The 15,955-nt window shown below is 43.2% G+C and overlaps 1 protein-coding gene across 1 annotated transcript in view; it reads right to left on the reverse strand.

Moving 5' to 3' along the window:
* Positions 1-695: 695 nt before the first annotated feature.
* The window catches only part of SFXN5 (sideroflexin 5), a gene marked incomplete at its 5' end in the record, with an annotated part of 451,990 nt that continues 436,730 nt past the window's right edge, over positions 696-15,955 (reverse strand). Inside the window, one exon of the mRNA XM_082264426.1 lies at positions 696-1,120. Within this exon, the coding sequence (XP_082120552.1) occupies positions 1,043-1,120 (78 nt within the window). The 3' untranslated portion in view covers positions 696-1,042. The remainder of the gene's footprint in view (positions 1,121-15,955) is intronic.

A 15,955-nucleotide genomic window follows, 5' to 3' on the forward strand; every position in this document is an offset into this window, starting at 1 on the left:
AACTATTCAAATTGAGCATTTGAGGTCCAGTGCTTTCCCAGGCTTGGATGGGTCCCGAAGAATGAATATGACCCGCAATAAAGACAACATGACCTGAGGCGTCCCTCTGTAAGTAGGTTTTGTACACAACAGACCCAGATGTGCACATGATTTCTAGAAAGTCCTACTAGAAGTATAAGACATCTTGAAATACTCCACAAAATATACTGTACCACTCCGTAATAAATGTGGACTGAGTGATTTTAAAGAACCTAGAAGATAATTCCCCTGTAACTTCCACATTTACAGCTACAGTAAGTGATCCCAACATGACTGTGAAACTTCTTCTGGAGTCTAGACTCCACCAAAATGGACTAATCTCACATAACGACTAAAATCTGTAAACCTGAGATCTAGAAGAATGACACAAGGCCAGGCCTACAATTCTGTGTTAAACAACAGTAGACTTTGATGTCATTAGTTAGTGTTGTAAAATCTGATAATAGACAAAGAACTGGGTCATGTGACATCAGCTGATGGTAATGAAATAGGGTCACCTTCATTAAACCCTGCCTGGTCCAGTAAAAACAGGACTGGGACATGTGAGTTTAAGCTTTGCTTAAAAACCAAGACCTAGTTGTGCGACGTCCACCTGTGTCTAATGGGTACAGGAGCAAGACAGGGGACATAATTTGTTGCCATATGGCTTTAGAACTGGGCCATGTGGCATCAGTCAACGTGTTTTGCACATTGAACTAGGTCCGCAGGCTTGGCACGTGGGTAGATTCACTCTTCATGCAGTAATGGTGGGCTATGTATTCTTCATCTGAAGCCTAAAGATGGTGATGCCACATTTGTGCAGCTTCTTGTCCCCCCTGTAGTGATGCTAAACCTTGAATGTGACGTGTCTACTAGTCTGGTGAGGTGATAGTGGAGTGAAGGTGTGAAAATTTCCCAGCTGTCAGGGAAGAAAAGTACAGGTGCACTTGTCTCTTCCCCGCTCCACGCTGAGTGACTAGGGGGCTCTTCTTCGCTGCTCCGTGCTGAGGTGATGTATTTTGGCTTACAATCCTTTGTTGTAGACCACCGTGTGGCAGGTGGTGTTCTTTGCGATCTCTGGCTCAAGTCGAGAGGTCTCAATCTGTGAAGGATTCAAAGAGAAAAGTTCCTGTTAGAAAGCATACTGTACATGCAAAACTTTTCAGAACAGTGCAAAACAAGATTTGTTTGTATACAAGAACAGCTCATAGTCTAAAGCCTCGTACACACGCGTCGAAAATTGGCAAGGAATTTTCGTCCGACGACCGATCTGCCGATTTTCGGCTTGTTAGTATGATGCTTCCGACAACCGACTCCGACTTTTCGGCTGAAAAATATCTGGTGTGCAGGCATTAAAATTTTTGTCCTCTGTCAAAACACGTCCGATTTTCGTGCAGTCAGTACAGATTTCGATGGGGAAAAATCTAATGAGCAAGTCTGGGCATGCTCAGAGAAGAAAGAACACAAAGAAAGCAAACCAACACATGACATCACTTCTGAAGTAGAATTCTGTTGGGCGAGAAAATTTGTGTGCAGTCTAGGCACATTCCAACCAACAAAACACAACTCCAACCAACAAAACACAACTCTGGACAAAAGACGGACGATCGGTCGGCCGATAATCGTTGCGTGTGTACGGGGCTTTAGAAAATTGTGAGAGATGTGAGGACATCAGAAACACCGATTACCTCTGCTAACATCAGCTGTTTACTTGGCTTTGCTGTTTTATGCCTTAAAATGATTGTGCACCACCACCCAATGCTCAACAATCTCACCTTTACACCACAGATATAAAAATAATAAAAAAAATAATAATAAATCCTCATCTTGATCGCTGATGCTTTTAACAAAATAACAACAAATCAAAATATATTCACCCCTAGTAATAGAAGTAGCCGCGCTACCTTAAATGAATCAGTAAATATACAAAAAAATAATCCAAATGCATATAAAAATAATAAAAGTTGAAAAGAAAATCACCCAGTAACTTGAAAGAATATTTGTAACTAAAAGTCCACATGTAAGTCCATATCAAAGGACCCTGTGAACATCTTTGTGCAGTACAATCTTCACACCCCACCTCGTGCTCTCAGTAGGACACTCACATTCTCATGTTTGGCAAAATGCGCTTTGACCCTTTTAATTAGTGTACTCCACCATCGGTACTCTCCAGATCAAGTTACTCATAAGTGCCCTATATTCAGAGTTGTATAAAGTACTCGAAAACCCATACTTGAGTAAAAGTATAAGTGCTCGATCAAAAAGTGACTTGAGTAGAAGTGGAAGTGCTCTATCAAAAAGTGACTTGAGTAGAAGTACTAAAGTATTCAACATTTTTTGTACTTAAGTATTGAAAGTAGTTTTTTAAAAAATGTTGCTACTCAAGTACTGAAAGTAAAAGTACCAGTAGTTTTGAAAAAAAAATGCTACTCAAGTACTGAAAGTAAAAGTACAAGTACTGTGTTATGTAGTTATTAAAGAAAGAAGTCAAAAGTTTGAACATCATATTGTTTTTTATTATTTCAAATGCAGCTTTTATTTATGCATACAGTAGCATTTATTTTCGTATGCGCTGATAATACACATGTTTTGAGCTTCATGAAACCTGCCATCTACTGTTCTGGCAGTGGTAATTTTTATAATAGTAACGAGTAACTATGCAGCACAAAAAAAAAATATTGGAGTAGAAGTATTGAAATCATCGAAAAAAAGGAAGTGAAGTAAAAGTGGAAGTAGGAGAAAAAAATTATACTCTAGGAAAGTACAGATACCGCCTTTCCGTACTTAAGTACAGTAGTGAAGTAGTTCTACTTAGTTACTATACATCTCTGCCTATATTGTCAAAAATTGCCCAACTCACTCATCCATTTCTTTATGGACCTTGCTTTGTGCACTGGTCCAAATCATTTGGGGGGGGGGGGATTTTGGTGTGGAGTTGTTTTTTAGGGGTTGGGTTTGGCCCCTTAGTTCCAGTGAAGGGAACTCCTAAGGCATCAGCATACCTAGACATTTTGGACAATTTCACGCTCTCAACTTTGTGGGAACAGTTTGGGGATGAGTTAATGAAACACCTCCCCGAATGAAGGGATCACTCCCCTTGGTCTAACACCTGCCAACTTGAGGTAATCCGCCTGCCAATTTTCCACCCCGGAATGTGCACGGCGGAGAGGGCTGGAAGGAACCATTCTTCCCACCTTAGAATGCTGGCTACCTACAGAGTGGCCAGGACACTTCTTGTGCCCCCTTGGTGATTGACATAAGCCACAGCCATTGCACTGTCCGATTGAATGCGCACTGGACAACCCTGAAGACGATCCATCCAATGGTCCAGACACAGTTCCAACATGACTGCACAAACAAGGTCCATAAAGACATGGATGAGCGAGTTTAGGGTGGAGGAACTTGACTGCCCTGCACAGAGTCCTTATCTCAACCCAATAGAACACCTTTGGGATGAATAAGAGCGGAGACTGCGCGCCAGGCCTTTTGGTCCAACATCAGTGCCTTACCTCACAATGTGCTTCTAGAAGAATGGTCAAACATTCCCATAGACACACTCTTAAACCTCGTGGACAGCCTTCCCAGAAGAGTTGAAGCTGTAATAGCTGCAAAGGGTGGGTCAACTTAATATTGAACCCTACGGACTAAGCCTGGGATGCCATTAAATTTCATGTGCGTGTACAGGCAAAATGTAGCTCATATAGAGAGAGAAAAAAAAAAACTATGGAACTCCAATAGTGTAATAACAATACAAACACCTTTTATTTCCCATCTATCTCACATGCCAATAAATGTTTAAATCCCTAAATGTATAAAGTCGCTAGCTTGACTGGATAACTATGGCCAGGCTGATGCACTCGGCGTCTCACGTGACCGCTGATCCGTCACTTCATGTTGCCGTACAGCCTCGCCCCGACACGTTTTGTCACGACTTTGTGCAGGGATTTTGCTGTTTATTTTGATAGCTAGAGTTAAATGCAAATCTAGGCTGTCTCTTAAGCCAGCCATAGATGGTTCGAATCTCGGCAGGTTCAGCAGGGCAACCATGTATGGGTAGGGCTAATTGTAGAACCAGCCTGTCAGAGATTACATGCAATTAATGCTAGCGACTATTATAGCCACTAGCAGTAATCAGTGTGTTTTAATTTTCTTCCTGTGTCTGTGTGAGCTTCCTTCCGTCATCCAAAAACAGATTGGAAGCTTAAAGCCGAGTTCACATGTCCGGTTGCACTTTGCAGCCCAGGGCCTGGTGCGTATCTGTTCACCGGTACAGGTGTGAATCAGGTCCGAATTTTTGCCTGAATTTGCACCTCAACCAGACCCCAAACACGCACAGGACCCTTTTGGAATCCAGACCGCGGCCACCCCGGACACGTGTGAACTTGCTACATTGAGAGCTGGTCACACTCGCATGTCATGTGAATTGGTTGCAGGAAAAGCCACATCCAATTCGCACATATATGAAACCAGCTTTAAAGTAGTATTAAACCCAAAAGCAAAAATGTAATATATTGCAGCTTATCAATCATTACAGTGGCTGAATTCATTTTCTTTTTTAGGAACTTTCCCTATTTTTCACCTGGCCAGTAACACACCTCCTGTATTAGAGCACCCCCACTCTGAATAAAGGAGCACAGGGGGCACCTTTGGAAGTGTCCGGTCAGATTAACCACTTGCCGACCACCGCACGACTATTTACTGCGGCGGTCAGCCCCTCACAGGCAAAGCGACGTAGGGCTACGTCGCTAGCCTGTGAGGGTCTAGGGAGCGAGCGTCACCAGAGGCGCGCCCCCGCGCGGTCAAGGACCCCCCCCGCGCGTGTGCCCGGCGGACCCGATGTCCGCCGCTCACTCGCGATCGTCCGTTAGAGCTGGAGAAAGGCAGGCGGCTAATGTAAAACACAGCCGCCTGTCATTCTCCCCTGTGTAGGAATAGTGATCATACGGTTCTACTATGTGGGACCGTTGATCACTGTTCCTACACCTCAAGCCACAGCCAATCACAGTTAGAATCACGCCCCTAGGGACACATATAACCCCTCCCTCTCAAAAAAAGTTAACCCCTTCACTGCCAGTGTCATTTTACAGTAACAGTGCATATGTATAGCACTGATTATTGTAGTAATGTCACTGGTAACCCCAAAAGTGTCAAAAATGTCAGTCAAGGGTCCGATCTGTCTGCCGCAAAGTCGCAGTACCGCAAAAAAAAATCGCAGATCGCCGCCATTACGCGTAAAAAAAAAAAACAACAAAAATGACAAAAATCTTTCCCTTAGTTAGCAAACGCGATAACTTTTGCGAAAACCAATCAAAATACGCTTTTTGCGATTTTTTTTTTTACCAAACATAGGTAGCATAAAACAAATTGGCCTAAAATGTTTTTTGGGAATTTCATATAAAAAAATGTGAAAAAAATTTTTTTTTGCAAAAATCTTTTTTTGTTTATAGCGCAAAAAGTAAAAATCGCACAGGTGATCAAATACCACCAAAAGAAAGCTCTGATTGTGGGAAAAAAAGGACATCAAATTCGTTTAGGTACAGCTTTGCACGACCGCGCAATGGTCCGTTAAAGTCACGCAGTGCCGAATAGCAAATTAGGCCCTGGTCAGGAAGGGGGTAAAATCTTCCGGGGTTTAAGTGGTAAAACAGAGTGGACACAGACACAGCCCGCTCTGCTCTATGGGTAGCTAGGTGTAAACGGACGCCTGTGTGACTGCCCTCGAATCAGATCCGTTTTTTTTGTTTTTTTTTAGTGGATCAGATTGGATTGGAAGTAGGCATGTGTCTGTTTATACCCGCCGGTCTATAACGATACATGAACCATCCGATCAGGTTTGCCTGTCAGTTTTTCAGGCAGACATGATCATATGGTCCATGTACCTCTAAAAACCAGCAGGTGTAACTGGACTTGTGCCCGTTTATGCCCGCCTACCTCCAATCTGATCTGGTCCACTAAAAAGAAACAGATCGGATTAGAGGGCAGTCGGGTGTAAACAGACACTGGCGTCCTACCCGCCTAACTCCATTCTGGCCGGGTCTGCTTGGATCACCAATGTGAAAGGGACCTCAGATGCACTAGCAGATTTAGATACACTAACAAATTGAAGCTACATCTAAAAGACAGCGTGTTCTTTTGAAAAACAACACATTTATTGGCCGGATGACAAGATGAAAATAAAGGGAAGAAAGTCCCAAAAGAAAACGAATGTAGCCATCACATCTAAGAAATTGTAAGCTGCAATATAATAATTGTTTGCTTTTGGGTTAAAATACTGCTTTAATCTGCTTATTCTTAAATTGGATCAAACCAAATGTATTTTTAGCTTTAGATAGAGCAGAGAAGGGTTCCAAGGATGAGCTTGGCTTCAGCTTGAACTGGGTTCAGTTTGGCAAAATTATGTAATGGATCTCACCATGCTCCTTTGATAAATACAGTTGCAGGGTAGGGAATCTCCTGCCCACAGTTCATTGAACCGGAGGTGATCTGATCATATAGGTTCCGAAAAACTCGATTCAGACTGAGTTTGGATCTGAACATACTGTAGCTCATGATTCCTAAAACAGTATCTCTCCTGCGCTCAATTGGTGTGCAAGAAGGTGAGTGATCTAAATGGTCTTGTTGGCACAAAAATAGGTGGTCTTGCTGCCCCCTCAGGACACTGAAAGACAACAATGGTGTTTACAATGACCTGGCTTACGTGTTTCAAGATATTCAAAGAAGCTTGACCGCACTCAAAAGTAGATAAACTTTGAGTGTTTATTCCCATAAAACGAAAACAACAGTGCATCACATAGACATGGAACTGGTTGACGCGTTTCACAACTCTATGGGTCGCTTACTCATAAGGGTTATGAGTAAGCGACCCATAGAGTCGTGAAACGCGTCAACTATGTCCATTTCTATGTGATGCACGGTTTTCGTTTTATGGGAATAAACACTCCAAGTTTATCTACTTGGAGTGTTTATTCTCCAAGTAGTCAAGCTTCTTTGAATATCTGATTATTGGACGACGGATCCGACCGGCACCTGGGTGTTTGCCTCACCTGAGCGGCTTTTCTGTGTTGTTTGAATGACGTGTTTCGAGGGTGGCGATTTTGGCTCTGAGGAAGAGGGTTCTCCCTCGAAATGCGTAAAGCCAGGTCATTGTGGACCCCCATCACGCTATCCAGCAGTATAGAAGTGTCCTGGAGGCGATTGGTTCTTATTTCCTACATGCATGTATACATCTTATATTTGCGAGTATAATGGTTGCTATCTATTTGGATTTTAATAAACTTTTATAGTGGTAATGCAGAAGGTCGGTGCGCCCTTCTCTTGTTGTTGCCATACTGTAGCTCATCCCTTTTTTGGTTGGTTTTGGTGCAGCTCTGCATAGAAACCAGCCAGCTTCCAAAGTTTAATCAAACAGCTGAAGTTAGAAGCGGTTTGGCTACCATGCACAGCTGCACCAGATTTTGCACTCTCCAGTTTTAGTAAATCAACCCCATAGAGCCACTCTCCCCACAGAGGAGAAAGACCCAGAACCTCACAGGGGTTCTAACCCCTCATCACTCTACCTACAACTAAAAAAAATGTTGCCCTCAAAAAAACTTTTAATGTCAATAATTGTGGTGCAACAACAGATCCCGAGCTCTTTGGGGGTGTGAAATGATGTAAAAATTCCATCAAGTGTTACATAATGGTATCACTGTACTCATACTGGAAATAAACAATGGCCAGACCTTTAAAAATCCCAACTGTGACCACTCAACCTCTCCTCCAACCATGACATGTCCATCTTATGTGGTGTGGTCATCGGCCGGTCCTTAGAAGACGATGAGAATTCTCACTCAGCATGCAATGAACTAAATATCTATAAGTGTGTTGGATGGCAGGCTGAAGACAGACGTTATAATATAAAGACCGCAAACCCTAATGAGTTACATAATTTACCGATGCTTCATAAATTAATATTTTGAAATGTTTTGATAGTGGGTGCCATAATGTGTTGCATTTACTTCTGATTATTATCTCTCGCCATAATGCAGGAAAGAGTGTAGGAAGTTACCAAATCTGTTTAGTGATCCATAAATGTAAACATATGTTATAGACATCATCATCTCAATTATAGATGTCAGGTGGAGAAGCTGTGCTCGTAATTGAACACGGGAAAAGAGCTGTCCTCCACAGGCGCTAAAGCGGCGGGCTGCCGAGAGTCTACGGTTCAAGCATCATGAAAGTGATTTTTTTTTTACCTTCCAAAACACGGCTAATATTTTCTCTTTTAGATGCTGTCCACCTTCACTTGTAAATGGAAGGCTTCCAACACGGTTGGTAAATAAAGCCCCATGTACAAGGATCTTTCACAGGATCATATAGAGCAGTGGTGCCGAACTCCATTTCATTGCGGGCCTCATTAGCAGTATGCCCTGAAAGGGCCGGTTGTATCTTTAGGACTACGTATCTACTAATTTTAGGAGTGTGCTTTGTACAGAATGCAGAGTTCAGGAGTGCACTATGTACAGAGTGGAGAGTTCAGGGGTGCATTATGTACAGAATGCAGTATTCAGGAGTGCATTATGTACAGAATGCAGTGTTCAGGAGTGCACTATGTACAGAATGAAGAGTTCAGGGGTGCACTATGTACAGAGTTCAGAATTCAGGGGTGCATTATGTACGGAATGCAGAGTTCGGGAGTGCACTATGTACAGAGTGGAGAATTCAGGGATGCACTATGTACAGAATGCAGAGTTCAGGAGTGCATTATGTACAGAGTGGAGAGTTCAGGGGTGCACTATGTACAGAGTGAAGAATTCAGGGGTGCACTTTGTACAGAGGGCAGAGTTCAGGGGTGCATTATGTACAGAATGCAGTATTCAGGAGTGCATTATGTACAGAATGCAGTGTTCAGGATTGCAGTATGTACAGAATGAAGAGTTCAGGGGTGCATTATGTACAGAATGCAGTATTCAGGAGTGCATTATGTACAGAATGCAGTGTTCAGGAGTGCACTATGTACAGAATGAAGAGTTCAGGGGTGCACTATGTACAGAGTTCAGAATTCAGGGGTGCATTATGTACAGAATGCAGAGTTCAGGAGTGCATTATGTACAGAGTGCAGAGTTCAGGAGTGCATTATGTACAGAGTGCAGAGTTCAGGAGTGCATTATGTACAGAGTGCAGAGTTCAGAAGCAGGTTATGTACAGAGTTCAGAGTTCAGGAGCAGGTTATGTACAGAGTTTAGGGGTGCGCTGTGTACAGAGTGCAGAGTTCAGGGGTGCACTGTGTACAGAGTTCAGGGGTGAGCTGTGTACAGAGTGCAGATTTCAGGGGTGCGCTGTGTACAGAGTGCACAGATCAGGGGTGCACTATGTACAGAGTGCACAGTTCAGGAGTAAGTTACGCACAGAGTTCAGGGGTGTGCTGTGTACAGAATGCAGAGTTCAGGGGTGCACTGTGTACAAAGTTCAGGGGTGCGCTGTGTACAGAGTGCAGAGTTCAGGGGTGTGCTGTGTACAGAGTGCAGAGTTTAAGGGTGCGCTGTGTACATATTCATGGTTGGGTATTACCAAAAATATTAGTTTGGATTATACACATTGCAAACCATGCCAGGAGACTCCAGGTTTATGACCCACCAATGAAATTCATTGCTCAAATAACCTTATCTTTTCACATCCAACATGGTGGAGAAGGGATTAGATACGAGTGTAAAAGAAGCAGGCTGTGGTACAGGTATAAAAACCCCTTCATCTGAGAGCTCCCCAATCTACTCTGGACCGTCCCCAGGCACAGACATGTTTGTAGATGTTTACCTTCGGGATTGTGGTAGTCATGGTACACCATGCCACTGAATGATGGTGCCGACACAGTAGAAAGCGGTTTCTACCCAGACATCCACAATGCAGCATACATTGGAGAAAGTCACCCATTAAGTTGTTGAGTCTTTTGATTCACTCATCATTATGATAGTTTGTGCTCCTTTCTGACATCAGTTTAGGAATATGTAGGTATCTCAACCAAATTTATATCCCAGCTGTTTTATATCCAGTTGTTGCTTATAATTTTATTTTACAGTTCTGTTCCTTATGGGGCAAAGAATGGTGTAATACTCTGTCCCATGCTGCTAGGTGATTTGTAACATTAAGCCGGCCATAGATGGTTTGAATCTCAGCCCGTTTAGAAACAGGGACCAACCGAGATTTGATCCATCGATAGGAAGGATCGACTTCCATACCACCAGCCTGTCTGATTTTTTTTCATGTGATTACTGCCGTCGGCTATAGCCGCCAGCAGTGATCATTGTGTTATTCCGGTAGGGAAAGCTCCCCACCCGCAGAACACAATAGCACTGTGGGGGGATTCCCCCATCAATACTGACTGTGTTGATGGGGGAACTGAGCAATTTTCATTCCTTTCACTCACTGTGGAAGGAAAGAAAATTGCATAATCTATGGGCTGCTTTAGTTATGAGGTCTGATCTGCTCCCCTCCCGCCGCAGCCGATTCAACAACAGCTATAAAGGAGACAGCTGCAAGACAAGCAAGAAAAATGCAAACGCCGACACGCTCCCCCTCCCTCTGCATTCCTTTTGCCATTACTTGTCTCAGGAAAGTGCTTACAGCCAAGACTAGCTGCAGCCATGAATCAGCCGTCTCCTTCATAGTTGTTAGATCAGCTGCTGCAGGGGAAGGGGGCAGGTCAGACCTCATTACTAGAGTTAGAAAGACACATGGGACAACATACTACATGTACTTTATTTCATAGGGGACACAACTGTAAAACAAAAATAATCATGACAGACCTTCTTTAAAAGAAAAGTGTTGGTAAAAAAAAAAAAAAAATCACACTCATCTAGGTGGATGCAGCTTTTCTCCGATGCTGCATCTGTCCCTGGTTGCCTCGAAGACTGAGAATCGAGCGATCAAAGACTGCTGATCACTTGGTACTTGGTTTTCAGTGAGCAGAGAGCAAGTGACTACCAGTGACCGGCTCTCTGCTCTGCCCCTCCAGTGCTCACTGGAGCTCTAGGCTGTTGAGGGGGCGGGAGCGGCTGGCTCAGACTCTCAGCGGCACGCTAAGAGGCTGAGCCACCTGCCGGTCAGAAATCTGGGTAGATCCTGACATTAAAGTCGGTATCCCTCTAGAGTATGGACCAGCTGAGTGACATGAACCAACAGTGGACTTTAGCCTGCTGTCAGCTGAATATGGGTCACAGAAGTGCAGAACTAAGTGTGTCTTGTGACCCACAAAAGAAGTAGAGCCAAAAGAGCTTTGGCCCTACTTCTCCTTTTAAGACATTTTTAGCTGTAGAACTCAACACCACTACTAATTTGAAACAATTTGGAAAATAAGAACCACAAAGATTTGGGTAGCTGTAAACAGGGGGCTCTAGAAATCGCTCAGACATACAGAAAAGGCATCATGATATCTAATGACTGTTGTACAAAACTAGCATGGTATATACAAACCCAATTCCAAATGGGACAGGTAGCAAAAAGAGGCCGGAAAAGTAAAATGTACATATAAGGAACAGCTGGAGGACCAATTTGCAACTTATTAGGTCAATTGGCTAAATGATTGGGTATAAAAAGAGCCTCTCAGAGTGGCAGTGTCTCTCAGAAGTCAAGATTCGCAGAGGATCATCAATTCCCTCAATGCTGCGGCGAAAAATAGTGGAGCAATATCGGAAAGAAGTTTCTCAGAGAAAAATTTAAAAGAGTTTGAAGTTATCATCATCTACAGTGCATAATATCATCCAAAGATTCAGAGAATCTGGAACAATCTCTGTGCGTAAGGGTCAAGGCCGGAAAACCATACTGGATGCCCGTGATCTTCGGGCCTTTAGACGGCACTGTATCACATACAGGAATGCTACTGTAATGGAAATCACAACATGGGCTCAGGAATACTTCCAGAAAACATTGTCGGTGAATACAATCCACTGTGCCATTCGCCGTTGCTGGCTAAAACTCTATAGGCCAAAAAAGAAGCCATATCTAAACATGATCCAGAAGCGCAGGCGTTTTCTCGGGGCCAGGGCTCATTTAAAATGGTCTGTGGCAAAGTGGAAAACTGTTCTGTGGTCAGACAAATCAAAATTTGAAGTTCTTTTTGGAAAACTGGGACGCCATGTCATCTGGACTAAAGAGAACAAGGACAACCCAAGTTGCCATCAGCGCTCAGTTCAGAAACCTGCATCTCTGAAGGTATGGGGTTGCATGAGTGCGTGTGGCATGGGCAGCTTACACATCTGGAAAGGCACCAACAATGGTGAAAGGTATATCCAAGTTCTAGAACAACATATGCTCGCATCCAGACGTCATCTGTTTCAGGGAAGACCTTTCATTTTCCAACATGACAATGCCAGACCACATACTGCATCAATTACAACATCATGGCTGCGTAGAAGAAGGATCCGGGTACTGAAATGGCCAGCCTGCAGTCCAGACCTTTCACCCATAGAAAACATTTGGCGCGTCATAAAGAGGAAGATGCGATAAAGAAGACCTAAGGCAGTTGAGCAACTGGAAGCTTGTATTAGACAAGAATGGGACAACATTCCTATTCCTAAACTTGAGCAACTTGTCTCCTCAGTTTCTGGTCAAAAGAGCTTTCATTCTATTGCCTTTACTATAGTTACACACTATTATTATATATTTACATAGCTCTGACATAGTCCACAGTGATGTACGGAGAACTCTGAAGTGTTCCCAGCAGTCTCTTACCTAGTGGAGCTAACACTCAATCGTCCTTACCACAACCACTCACATATTTTACAGTTTTGGGTAGATTAGGATTAATAAGGATTAATTATTAGGATTGTGGAAGGAACGTGGATCACTCATACAAAACCCACGCAAACACATTCACTAAGCCACCACGTTCCTTAAAGTAAAGGTGTTTGTGGGGTCTTCCAATTTAATTAACAAAAGGTTCTGCCAAGTTCATTAGCCATAGCATTTCCACTCCGATGCTGACAAACACATGCAAAGAAAATAAATTAGCTAAGTCAAATTGCCCCCTTTCCCAAAAAAAAAAAAAAACCTAAATCTAGGACCTTAAATATGTTTAACCTAGTTTAACAAATTAGGATAACATAGTAGCAAACAATTTAGGTATTTAAAATATTCAACGTTGGAAAGAAAAAAAACACACAAACACAACACACGCTAAAAAAAAAAAACATAAAAAAAAAAAAACAGGAAAAAAAAATTCTTAGTTTTGAGCTGCAAAAACCAACAAAATATAACATGAAAGCGAGATAGACATGAGGTGCGACATAACCCTTCAGCAAAGCTGTTAAACAGCTACTGGAGCATCATGGGAAATCGCACTTCATTTATTCAAATGCACATATGTCAGGTTTTGCACCATATGTCATACTATGCTATTTACAGTAATAATTAAATCTTAATCAACGTTTAACCTCTGTAAAATGTTTGAAGGATCTAATCACCCTTCAGACAGCACTAATGAAGTAGAAATATATAAACATAAAGGAAATGATGCGGGGAACAGGAGAGTGGTGGCAATATTGTATCAGGAAGTGGTGGCGCAAAGTACGCTGTGCCAGCAAGTATTTTAAGTGGAGACATCTTGGGTGTCAGAGGTGTGAGGAGCTAAATTTGTACATAAATCTATAACAGATGCAGCCTACTTCTTGCTGTGCCATTATTAGACGTGCTCACCCACCAACGGAATATTAATCCCAGGTAACGATCGCTGACAGGGAGGGCGAGCCAGCTGGCCGTGTCCTGCGCTGCAAAGGGTTAATGAGTCCTGAATTCACCCTTACCACATTCTCTCCTTGTAGCATATTTGCTTCATCGTTTATTCGTAATATTTAATTACATTACATTGGGTGATCATATTTTGCTTTAAGTACACCCACTGCTGAGGTCTTCTACTCATTACACTTGCCCCCTCTTCCACCTGCTATGAATGCTTGGAGATCATAGTCTATACACCTATTCTTCTGTTCCATCCAGCGGTGTTAACAATAGCCATAGCAGCCCATGCGGCAGCTATGGGGCTTGGGGGTGGAGGGGGCCCCCCATTAAATGGACTATTGAGGCATTTTAATTATAGAAAATCTGTGTATATGTCATGATACCAACATCACTGCCCCCACCTTTCCACCTTGCCCAATCCGAGAACGTTTTGCATTCATTCAGCAAATTTTCGGATGTCGAGTGGCCAATCTTCAGTGTTCAGAATGCATCAGGTCAGCTGCTTAGCGCAGGACCCAGAAGCTATTGAGGATCACTGGAGTAGCGGTCCTTACTTCAGTGATTTCCAGCTTTCCAGGGAAAATCGGACACATGTGGTGTATACATAGTTACGTTGGTCCAAGCTGGACCATTGTAACACTATAAAAATATATATACAGTATCTCACAAGTGAGTACACCCCTCACATTTTTGTAAATATTTTATTATATCTTTTCATGTGACAACACTGAAGAAATTACACTTTGCTACAATGTAAAGTAGTGAGTGTACAGCTTGTATAACAGTGTAATATTTGCTGTCCCCTCAAAATAACTCAACACACAGCTATTAATATCTAAACCGCTGGCAACAAAAGAGAGTACACCCCTAAGTGATAATGTCCAAATTGGGTCCAAAGTGACAATATTTTGTGTGGCCACCATTACTTTCCAGCGCTGCCTTAACCCTCTTGGGCATGGAGTTCACCAGAGCTTCACAGGTTGCCACTGGAGTCCTCTTCCACTCCTCCATGACGACATCACGGAGCTGGTGGATGTTAGAGACCTTGTGCTCCTTTACCTTCCATTTGAGGATGCCCCACAGATGCTCAATAGGGTTTAGATCTGGAGACATGCTTGGCCAGTCCATCACCTTTACCCTCAGTTTCTTTAGCAAGGCAGTGGTCATCTTGGAGGTGTGTTTGGGGTCGTTATCATGTAGGAATACTGCCCTGCAGCCCAGTCTCTGAAGGGAGAGGATCATGCTCTGCTTCAGTATGTCACAGTACATGTTGGCATTCATGGTTCCCTCAGTGAACTGTAGCTCCCCAGTGCCGGCAGCACTCATGCAGCCCCAGACCATGACACTCCCACCACCATGCTTGACTGTAGGCAAGACACACTTTTCTTTGTACTCCTCACCTGGTTGCCTCCACACATGCTTGACACCATCTGAACAAAATAAGTTTATCTTGGTTTCATCAGACCCCAGGACATGGTTCCAGTAATCCATGTCCTTAATCTGCTTGTCTTCAGCAAACTGTTTGCTGGCTTTCCTGTGCATCATCTTTAGAAGAGGTTTCACTCTGGGACAACAGTCATGCAGACCAGTTTGATGCAGAGTGCAGAGTATGGTCTGAACACTGACAGGCTGACCTCACACCCCTTCAACCTCTGCCGCAAAGTTGGCAGCACTCATACGTCTATTTCCCAAAGACAACCTCTGGATATAATGCCGGGCATGTGCACTCAACTTCTTTGGTCGACCATGGCGAGGCCTGTTCTGAGTGGAACCTGTCCTGTTAAACCGCTATATGGTCTTGGCCACCGTGCTGCAGCTTAGTTTCAGGGTCTTGGCAATCTTCTTATAGCCTAGGCCATCTTTATGTAAAGCAACAATTCTTTTTTTCAGATGCTCAGAGAGTTCTTTGCCATGAGGTGCCATGTTGAACTTCCAGTGACCAGTATGAGAGAGTGAGAGCGATAACACCAAATTTAACACACCTGCTCCCCATTCACACCTTAGACCTTGTAACACTAACGAGTCACATGACACCGGGGAGGGAAAATGGCTAATTGGGCCCATCTTTTGACATTGTCACTTAGGGGTGTACTCACTTTTGTTTCCAGTGGTTTAGACATTAATAGCTGTGTGTTGAGTTATTTTGAGGGGACAGCAAATTTACACTGTTATACAAGCTGTACACTCACTACTTTACATTGTAGCAAATGTAATTTCTTCAGTGTTG

The sequence above is a fragment of the Pelophylax lessonae genome, assembly GCF_965119305.1.
Source record: "Pelophylax lessonae genome assembly, chromosome: 1".
NCBI classification, from domain to species: domain Eukaryota; kingdom Metazoa; phylum Chordata; class Amphibia; order Anura; family Ranidae; genus Pelophylax; species Pelophylax lessonae.